General features: G+C 37.0%; 1 protein-coding gene across 1 annotated transcript in view; it reads left to right on the top strand.

The window, feature by feature from the left end:
- Positions 1 to 11435, top strand: part of NINJ1 (ninjurin 1) — a 31415-nt gene extending 19980 nt beyond the window's left edge. Inside the window, exons 3-4 of the mRNA XM_054975180.1 lie at positions 5854 to 6009; positions 7792 to 11435. Of these exons, the coding sequence (XP_054831155.1) occupies positions 5854 to 5999 (146 nt within the window). The 3' untranslated portion in view covers positions 6000 to 6009; positions 7792 to 11435. The remainder of the gene's footprint in view (positions 1 to 5853; positions 6010 to 7791) is intronic.
- Positions 11436 to 11656: the final 221 nt, after the last annotated feature.

Raw genomic sequence — 11656 nt, forward strand, 5'->3', positions numbered from 1 at the left:
CAGAGTTTCCCAAAGTAATTAGTGCCATGGTATAGAAGTGTAGTGGTTAAAGGACCAGGTAAAAAAATCCCACTGGGCCATCCTCAAGCCCACCTAGTATAATTCTATGTATTCTAGTCCATATTTGCTACAAACGTTTATTTTAAAAGTCAGGCAGTGCAATCCTAGCAATGAATGCCATGGCATGGAAGTGTGGTGGTTAAAGGACCAGGTAAAAAAATCCCACTGGCCCAAAGAACCCTGGCACCTCTCATTCACTCCCAAAGGACTTTTGCAAGCCAGCAAGGCTGGCATGGCAAGCTCGGCCAGGTGCTGCCAGGAGAGAACGCACCCTAGTTGTCCTCCAATGGCAGGGCAGCTGCAGTTGACAACACCATGAGTGGCAGAGAAAGGTGTATAGTCAATCTGCAGGCCAGGACATGTTTACTATTGCTAGCTGCCAATGCTACCCCCCCGCAGAAAGTGGGTCGACAGGACAGAAAAAACACTGCAGTCAGGCTTGTCAAATCCCAACAGAGGCACCTGCCTCGAGAGGAGCCCTGTTCTGCCAGGGGGGAGGGAAATTATACTAAAGATGCAGACAAGGTGCCCACCCAACCCTCTCGCCCAACCCCCAACTAGATTAAAGCTGAAAGGATGTCCAGTTGCATACATGGAAATCACCAGGTGACCAATACAGGAACAAAAGAGATTACATAATTCAAAGCAAAAGACAGAGAAGCTCTATTCTTGCTGCTAAAACAAGACCAGGAGCTGGTTGTGGTACAGATCATAAGTTGCTAATATCAAAAATTAGAATAAAGCTTGGTCGTGTGAGGTAGCTAGGCAGTTCTGGGGGGAAATAATAAGAGAAATGAGTGAAATTTTACAGTTTCAAATAAATAAGAACCCAGAACTCCTGCTGCTAAACTTGGGAATGGAGGGAATACCAGCCCATCTTAGGACGTTGATATTTTATATGACTGCAGCAGCTAGACTTTTGTATGCGCAGAAATGGAAAGTACAAGAAGTGCCAACTATTGAAGATTGGATCTACAAATTGCTGTATATGGCTGAAATGGACAAGATGACAAGAAAACTGAGAGATCTGGACTCAGGGCAGTTTAACACAGACTGGGAGAAGCTGAAACAATATCTGGAGAAGAAGTGGGAGGTGGGAGGAAAACTGTGGCAGTTTGAGAACTACTGAAGTACAATAAAAGTATAAAAGAGAGGGGTGACTTTACCGGGGGAGGAAGAGAAATGTGAATTTATAAGCAGTTAGATTAATTAATTGATTGAGATATATATATAGATATGTAAAGGTTAATTGATAGAATATTGATAGAGAATAATTAACGGTTTAAACATGAGGATTGAGTAATTAACAATATTTTTTTTACTTGATAAGACTTATATGCACCAAACTGAATGTATAGAAGAGTTAAAACGACTGACTATGTGATGAGTTATATAGAAATACTATAAAAAGAAGAAATGATTAATATATAGAGAACAAATCAAATTGTTTGATTTAAATGTGGGAAACTTTTATGGTTTATGATATATAGAAATATTCAAAACTGGATAATGGGATAAATTGTTTATCTAAAGAAGTGTAGTTTGGATGTATAATAAGTAAAAGAGTTAAAGATGTACTGCTTAATATAATGGAGAATATATATTTGTTTTAGACAGAGGAAATTAATAGAAGTAAGGGAAAAGGGACAGAGGGTGGGAAAGCTGTTGGAAGTCAACAAAAGGGGGGGAAAGGGAGGGGGTTAGAAACGAAAAACTAGGGGAAAATTGAATGTAATGTAATGTAAAAATATTAATGTTCTAACCCAATAAAAATTTTTTTTTAAAAAAAAAAAATTAGAATAAAGCTTAAAAGAAACACTAAAAGAATCATAGTGCCAAAACACAATCTAAATAATATTCCTGAAGAATTAAAAGACCATGTAAAGAACAGATTTGCAATGCAAAGTTTAATTGTGATTGTGATTGGTTGTGAATCAGAAGAACTATGGGCTGAAACCAGAGATATTGTCAGGGAAGTATGTGCAAAGACTATTCCTGTAGTCAAAAGAAAGGAGAAGCCTAAATGGATGACTGAGGAAATTACAACACCTGGAGATTACAGCTGGTACAAAATGCAGTGGTGCATGTTATTACGAGGGAAGTATGTGCAAAGACTATTCCTGTAGTCAAAAGAAAGGAGAAGCCTAAATGGATGACTGAGGAAATTACAACACCTGGAGATTACAGCTGGTACAAAATGCAGTGGTGCATGTTATTACGAGGGAAGTATGTGCAAAGACTATTCCTGTAGTCAAAAGAAAGGAGAAGCCTAAATGGATGACTGAGGAAATTACAACACCTGGAGATTACAGCTGGTACAAAATGCAGCGGCGCGTGTTATTACGAGAGTGCCAAATAAGGTGCATATAACACCGTTCTTACGTGAGCTGCATTGGTTACCAGTGGAGTACCGGATCAGATTCAAGGTTCTGGTATTGACCTATAAGGCTCTGTGTGGATTGGGGCCAGTGTGTCTACGGGACCGTCTCTCCCCATATATTCCCCAGAGGACACTGTGATCAGGGGACAAACAGCTGTTGGTGGTCCCTGGCCCCAAGGAGGCCTGCCTAGTCCTGGCTCCCACCTGGTGGAATGCTCTGTCTGCTGAAATCAGGGCCTGGCAGGACCTACTGTCCTTTTGCCAGGCCTGCAAGACAGTTGTTCCACCAGGCATATGGCTGAGGCTGGGCCTCCGCCGGCCTGAAAAAAGGGGTGTATAAAATTTTAACCGTCCCTGTGAAGGCTGTCCACCATCTTGTTTTAAATGTGTATTAATACACTGTTGTTTTAATGTAGATGAATTTTTATTGTATTTTAATATGTTGTTATCTGCCCTGAGCCCGCTTGCGGGGAGAGAGGAATAGAAATTTGAAATAAATAAATAAATAAATAAATAAATAGCTAAAAACAGATGAGAAGCAAAAGGAAAAGGTGACAGAAATAGAGTCAAAATTCTAAATGGAACTTCTCAGTGTCTTGAATGCAGAGACAAAGAAATCTACCAGTGCAAAGAAATATTATATCAATGCAAAGAAATAGAAGAAAATAACAAAAAAGGAATAACAAGAGATCTGTTGCACAAGATCCAAGAAATAAAAGGGAAATTCAAGCCATTGCTCGGGATACTGAAAGATCAACATGAAAATACAGTATCTGATTAGGACAAAATAAAAGAAAAATAGAACAAATACACTGAAGAACTATACAAAAGAGATGAAAAGATGACAGATACCTTTGAAGAAGAATATTTTGACAAAGAACCAGAAATCTTAGAAAGTGAAGTAAAAGCTGCACTCAAAGCAGTTGGGAGAAACAAAGCACCTGGAGTAGGTGGAATACCAATAGCACTATTTCAAGCTACAGAAACGGAGTCCATCAAAGTCTTACCAAAAATCTATCAACAAATATGGAAAACATATTTGGCTCACATACTGGAAACACTCAGTCTACATTCCAGTTTGGAAAAAAAGGGTATGCCAAAGAGTGCAGCAACTATTGGACTATCGTTAATTTCCCATGCAAGCAAAATTATGCTCAAAATTCTACAGCAAAGACTCTTGCCATATGTGGAATGAGAAATACCAGATGTTTAAGCTGGATTCAGAAAAGGAAGAAGTACTAGAGATCACATTGCAAATTTACAATGGCTAATGGAACATACTAGGGAATTTCAGAAGAAAATCAGCCTATGTTTTATAGATTGCAGCAAAGCTTTTGATCATGAAAAGCTTGGATAGTGTTAAAAGAACAAGCGTGCCACAACATCTGATTGTTTTGATGTGCAACCTGTACTCTTGACAAGAGACTACTGTGATACCAGAATATGGGAAAACAGAATGGTTTCCAATTGGCAGGGGTATCAGACAAAGATGTATATTATCTCCCTACCTTTTCAAACTCTATGCAGAGGAAAACTGGATTAGATCTAGAAGAAGGTGGAGTGAAAATTGGTGGAAGGGACATAAACAATTTGAGATATGCAGATGACACCACGTTACTGGCATAAAACAGTGAAGACTTGAAACTACTACTGATGAAGGTTAAAGGAGAAAGCTCCAAAGCAGAATTACAGCGGAACATCAAGAAGACAAATTGAAATTATTCAAGATTTTCTATTCCTTGGTTTAATCATCAACCAAAAGAGAGACTGCAACCAAGGAATCAGAAGATTGAGACTTGGAAGAGCAACTGTGAGGGAACTAGAAAGATCCTTAAAGATAAAGATGTCTTTCTGGGGACCAAGATCAAGATAATACAACCTATGCATGGATGTGAAAGGTGGACAATGAAGAAAGTTGCCAGGAAGAATAATTTATTCATTTGAAATGTGGTGCTGGAGGAGAGTTTTGCAGATACCATAGATGGCCAAAAAAACACAAATAAATGGGTTCCAGATCAAATCAAGCCTGAATTCTCCCTGGAAGCTAAAATGACAAAATTGAGGCTATCAAACTTTGGTCACATCATGAAAAGACAAGACTCACTGGAAAAAACAATAACGCTAGGAAAAGCAGAAGGATATAGCAAAGAGGAAAATGAGATAACTTGACTCAATAAAGGAAGCCACATCCAGAAATCTGCAAGATCTGAACAAGTCTGTTAACAATAGAATGTTTGGTCAGAGGCGACTTGACGGCACATCATGTGCACATAGAGTGGGCAGATATGCCATCATGGGGGCTCATTGGCTTTCTAAGTACTTCTGCCCCCCCCGATTGCACTGTAAATGTTAATATTCAACCAATTTACATTTTTTCCCAAGCCTTTCACATGGCTTATCCTATTGCTGTCTCAACAAATTTTAAAAGTAGAATACTGGATCTGTACAGTAGTAGTAGAACTCTGAAAGCTTTCAAACTGGATTTTGCCTATAAACAAACAAACAAACAATAAGAGGAGGCTAATGTCAATTTCTCCCACTTACATCATCATAGTCATTGAATTGATAGATCAAAATCCCTTTGCCTTTACTCATACATTTTCCTGATAGAGAAAAAAACATAGTTTGTCATAGCCCATCTCTGCTTTTATGATATGCCTACACATAGAAAGTTTTTTAAAGAGATCCATGGTTCTCTACTGATTTGGAATATCTTCTCACCCCCCACCCCCAATCCATTAGGCAATTCCATACAAAAAGCATGCATATTTAATGTAACCCATCAATATATTTATCAAGACCTGGAAGTTAAAAAAAAAATCACCTGATGTGACCTCCATCTCTTTTCTTCTTTCACCCTTTGGTAGTACAGACAAAGAGAACATGCAAGTTAATGAATAGTAATTGTGTTTACACAGCTGAAGCTCTCAATAATACTAAGTATAAGTTGCAAGCCTTTGATATATCACGTCTTACTGAACAGATGTAAAGCTAAAGCAGTAGGAACAACCAACAGTGGGTAGAGCTGGTACTGAAGGAAATTCAACAACTGGAAAAAGTAAAGCAATGACAAAATAGCATTTACAACAAAGGAAAACACTGTAAATGTTAGACTTTATGGAATCATTTGAATGGCTGCATCTAAGAAATTATTTCCTCATTAAAAATACTTTATTCTAAAGAAGTTTCCTTCCTGCCTTAAAAAAACCATTAAAAACAATCAAGAAGCCAGTGAAAAACATCCAAGATGAAATGTAAAATCCAGAAATATGTTGCATATTCTGAAATGTTATTCTAATGCTGACATACTTTTCTTAAAACAATTGTTGCAGGTTTTTAATAATACACTTCTATTATGTGGATAAAAGCTCTCCAATTGTAAAAGCATTCCTTTCACTGTTTTTCTCTTGCAGTAAAATACGACCTTAATAACCCCGCAAAACATGCCAAGCTGGACTTCCTCAATAACCTTGCGACAGGACTGGTGTTCATTATAGTGGTTGTGAATATTTTTATTACTGCTTTTGGAGTACAGAAGCCCATGACCACAAAAGCATAGTAATATAAAGGTGAGTTAGACATTTCCCTAACACAGGGCCATTTTCCATGTGGAAGGCTAAAAGACTGAGTTATGAATGATCCAGGAAGCCCCTAGCCCAAATTTCACCTGGGCTGCCAGCTCACTAGCTGACCTTCAGCAAATCTTTCAGCCCTCCACTCATCAGCAATATGAAGGTAATTATATTGTTCTGCCTTAGAGGGCTGTTTTAAGGATTACAAGACAATGCATGTGAAATGCTTTCAGCACTGAAAGTACTCTATAATGCAAGGCAGTATTTGCATAACAAGCTCTCCGGTCATAAAAACATAGATGTTGCCTCAGGAGCAGAGAGTTCTAGTTTGTTGTTGAGCAAGTACAGAAGCACAGTAAAATTATGAAGTCTCATTCACCTCCACATGTTCTAATGTTATATTTTCAGCGCTGAACATCTAGCTTTTACATTTAACTGTCTCTACATAGAATAAATGGACACAAACCACAACAGAAACACACACAAACCAAGAAAAGAGTTTTTCGGTTGATGAAGTGGAATAGGAGGGAAGGGGTTCTCCTAGGCTTCCCTCTGTGGTGACAGCAACAAGAAACTCTTTTCCAGTGAATAGGATACTTTCAAATCCTCTCATGTCTCTACCGAATTTGTTCATCATCCATGCTATTGAACTGCTGATCTGTTTGCAATTCAGTTATCTGTACTTTTAGTGTGCATGTAGCTTTTGCAGATTTGCAGTCAGTGGCATTCATCATTACCTAAGGCAGCTGGCATAGGATGTAGTTTATGGACGTTAAAGGCAGCTCTAGTGCACGACAGTCATTATTTTATGGTTTTCTCCAAAGTTACAAATCTTGAAACAAATATGATTACAAACCATATGAGATCACTAGAAGTCATTAAAAATGAAAAATATCAACAGTATTGAAAAATAGCATAAATTCAAGAATGCTCTATTAATAATCCTGTTTACCTCATCTCAGCCTTTGTGCCAACATCGCAAAATGCTTACAGAATTTTTTAAAAAATCTTTAGATTACAGTCTGTCGGGAGCTATGTATTTTTCTTGTATTTCCAATTTTTTTCTTTTCAGTAATGAATAAGCCATCTAGATCTAAGACTGAACTGTATATTAGTTACAGTTCTATAAATGACCATCTATATTCATTTATTCGTCTACAGGTATACATTCTGTCCTCATAGCTGATTCCCTACTATTTCTTTTAAAAGTCATTACAAAACAAGAGTCCCATGGCTCTTTGAAGATTAAAAGCAGCACTATCCTATTGGAATAGGATATTCATTTTTAATTTCTTTAACTACAGTAACAAAACAAATGGTGCTTGTGCAACCTATCTAGGGTTGTCAGGCCTGGCATATCTAGGCAACAAATGAAAGACTGGGGAACAGGGACATAGGAGGGGGACTGTCTTGACAGTACATGGTGTTACTTCCAGGGACAACCCTGAAATGCTATCAAACCTCTCTAGGAATCACCTGAAACTCTGATAAAATCATGATGTTTCCATCAATACAGAGGACTGACATCACTTCCAGTTTTTCCCTGGAAGAGATGTCACACTGTTGGCCCAGCAGCCTTTTTTTGGTTATTTTTCTCCTACAGCTGCTCTGAGCAGTAGATTGGATTTGGATTTCTGCTGTCCATAACTTATTGTATTGTTTATGGAGTGTCCCAGACATTGATTATATTAATTCTACTCTGTGTAATCCACTTTGAGGTTTAAAAAGAAATGTGGGCTATAAATAACATTAAAAATGTTGAACTTTTGATTTCTGCAGGTAATTTCTGCACTTGGACTATTTTCTTTAGGATGCAAAGCATGAAGAAACCGAAGCCAATCAAACAAGCATTTTTCTGTAACTTCCCACAGAACTGTTTGCCAGAAAGATCATTCTGTTAAGTCTCTTAACTAAATAAGATGATCATCTGCTGTTGTTGGGAAAACTTAGTTAAAATCTGTAGTACAAGAGTTTGTATCCAGGCGACTAGCATCAAAATGTCCACATTACCTTATTAGCATTGCATCGGAGAGCACTGCCATGTACACCTCTTCTCCAGATCCTGTTATTCCTCAAGTCTACAGGCCACTGTGGATTCCTCACATTCTGTGCCTTCTTGACAGACGCTGAGCAGAGGTGACTTCTGCTCATAAAATAGCAATGCAGTCATCCTACAGATATGAAAAGGCCCTTCTGCACTAAAGAGAGAACAAAACTGTCTAGCAAACATCTCAGAAGTCTATGATCACAATATTTTATATAATTTAATTACATCATGTACATAAATCATGTAATTTTTTAATTTACATAATTCACAAGACATGATATGCCTCATCATGGAATTTTGAGGGCTCATATTTTGTAAGGGCTAAAGTGTTCCCAAGCAATGTGATGAAAGCTTTTGGGACAGTAACTTTTTAGTCCTGAAAGTCCACTACATCTAACACTCCTTCTTGTTAAGGATTAGATTTGCTCTCAAAATCCAACTGGATCATAGAGACCAGAAACCACCCTTTTTGGAGTTCTATTTAGCTTGCTAGCATCCATCAGCACTCTGCATGTTTGTATTTGCTGTAGGCTCCAAAGGTAACAAGGCAATAGAAATGCATTTTTTAAAACTTTTATAATCCATATTTATATGGCGTTATGCATAGGGAGGGGCTGAAGCTCAGACATGGAACATCCTGTTGTGCATGCAGATGTCCCAGGTTCCATTCCTGTATCCCTTCCTTAAAAGGATCAGGTAGGAAACCATGTTGGTCTGCAGTAGAACATCAGGATTTGGGCCCAGTGGTACCTTAGAGATCAAGAAAAATTTTCAGGGTATAAATTTTCAAGAATCTAAGCTCTTGGTATCTGAAGAAAGGAGCTTGGACTCTAAAAAGCATACATCCTGAAAATCTTGTTGGCATCTGGGGTGCCACTGGACTCAAATCCTGCTTTTAAAAGGATCGGATATTAGATGTTACGAAAAGTGTTTACCTGATAAGTTGTGAAAGGTGCTGTCAATCAGAGTAGACAATATTTACCTCAATAGACCAACAATCTGATTCATTACAAGGCAGCTTTATGTGACTATTTCTATTCAGCTGTAAAACTGCATTAAAAATCCCACAATGACTGGGTACTGCTGTTGATGCTGTATCCCCTCACCAGAAACCAGTGAAGCAACTTGTGATTGTTAAGGCTGCAATTAACTTTCAAACCTTGAGGAAAGGCCTCCAAGAGAAAAGGCAGTGGCTACAGATAAGGGTATAAAATTCTCAGAAAGTTTAAAGCCATAGAAAAAACATCCCCACCTTTTTTTTCCTAGAAAAAAAATCAGAATTTTTTTTTTGAAAATTGAAATATATGTAATACTTAGCTTTCTACAAAACTTAAACATATTTTATTGATTTAAATGCTCATTTATAATTTAGGATATAACATTTCACAAGTTATCATATTTATGAAATTTAAAAGTATAAATGTCTTGGTTTTCAATAAGAAAAATTGAATGTGTACCCAATACTTAATAAAGAGTTGCATGCTGTTGCAGCCTATGCTACCTTAGCACGTCATAATTTTTGTTATCTTAGAGGTGGAAAAATGACTGTAGAAAACAAATTCTGTAGTATTTTCCAGTTTTTCAATAGAAATTTTTGGGGAAAAGACTAAAACAAAATACATTTCCCAACATAACTATGCTTATTTGTATTATGGGTTGTATGCATCTAGGTACAACCCACAGTACAGATAAGCATTGTTATGCTTACTAACATTAAAATGAGTTTATGGCATTTAAATTTATTTGCTCTGGATTGTGGCACTTTTCTGGTTTGATTTTTTTCTTTGCATTTGCTTTCATTGGGTAACTTGGCACGGAAAAAGAATAATTTTTTAAAAGAACATTAATGCTGCTGCATTAGGAGGTAAAACTTCAGTGTATAGATTGTTGCTGGCAATTGTATGCATCAAATTTTTCAGGCATTTTACTTCTAATGTATCCAATTTAGCTTGCATATATGTTCATAATTAATACTGTTTCTTTTTATTTTCATTTTTAAACATCTTGGTTTTACATATATATAGCACATTGTGGCAGTTATGCAGATAAATGTACTTGTATTTTCATTTACCATTTTAGTTGGTAAAAATTCCCACAAATTATAAGAATAACCAATTCTTAAGGGCAAAGTAGTAGAACTTCTGTTTTGTTACTAAATAGAGAATGAACACAGAATAATTTTAAGAAACAGTTGTAGCATTTTTTATTACTGGTAAACATAGTGTGGTCCAAAAGAACTTTTCTTGTAATCATATGTACATGTAAATACTGATCCAAAAGCCGAAGAATCAAGTATTACTTTGGTTTACAGCTGTTGTACTTTCTCATTAATTACAGTTGCTGAAAGAATGCAGCATTTCACTCTTCAGTCACCTAGAATCTTAATATTCAATTCTGTCTTATCCCAGTGGACTTTTTGATAAAACCTGGTTTCTGATCTGCAGGTCTGAGTGAAAATTTCAAGAATTAAATTATTAAATTCAGTGCACATTTTTTAAAAGTGCACTGTTTAACAGTTTTTTGTAAAAATTCAGTATGTAAAATTTAATGAGATTAATAGTACCATCATAGATTCTAAATCCATTGAAGCCCATGGGCTTAGATGGTTGTAACGCTGTTTAGAATGACCCTGCAAGGAAGTAATCCAAAGAACACTTACTAAGAATTGGCATCTTCCAGTAAATGTGTTTAGGACTGGGCTGTATCTTCGAGTTTCACAATTGCTAGCAACGTAATTAAAATCCAACATGTTAACAAAAATGCATTTCCATGGGCTTAAGTATGCTTAACTCTGTGAGGTTTAATCAGGGAATACTGCCTTAAGCCCGGAGCTTTGGACAATGCAATTATATTGAACCCATACGTTGGGTCTCTCAAGCTGTTAAAGAACCCCAGCTGCTGTGTCACAGGTCCCTGTATAGCCATAGTTTTTGCTGCCTTTTGGAACAATCTGCTGCTAGTAAGCATGCATAAATAGAGGGAACAAATTATGCCTGTTCTAGAATAAAAGGCTAATGTGGATGCGAACCACATTTTTATATAAAGGATTAGAGAATTGCATTTTTTTAGCACTAAGAGATTGCTAACAAAAAGGCATTCATGTAACAAAAAGCATTTCCCTCAGGAAAGATGTCTGGCTCTTTCACATCCAAGTAACAACTATTCATTTGAGTATTAGAAACCAATTGTCTAGAACTTTGAGGACTAGACTCTCATGTCTGAGTGCCTTCTCACAAAAGCCCTATTAGTTATCCACTACAGGAGACTGGGTCTGACATTTCTACTCAGGTTGGATTCTTATTTTTATGCATGATGTATTATATTTTTATTATGAAAATGACATGTCTTTCTGTTGATAAATAAAACTTTTTCATTAGCTGTGTATATAATTTTCATTTACATTCCAATTCATATGTGGCCTTTCAAATATAAATTCAGTGTAACTAAGTGAAGCCTTAGGGTCTGTCTAGATGTGCAGGTTTTTAAAGAGTTGCATCCAGGGTCCCCAGACCCAACTCAGGTTCTCCACAACCACACAGCAGCTGCAGGGAATGGCTATTAAAAATAGAGTTCCAACAGCTTCAGAGCGCTACCATG

The sequence above is a fragment of the Eublepharis macularius genome, chromosome 4, assembly GCF_028583425.1.
Source record: "Eublepharis macularius isolate TG4126 chromosome 4, MPM_Emac_v1.0, whole genome shotgun sequence".
Classification (NCBI taxonomy): Eukaryota; Metazoa; Chordata; class Lepidosauria; order Squamata; family Eublepharidae; genus Eublepharis; species Eublepharis macularius.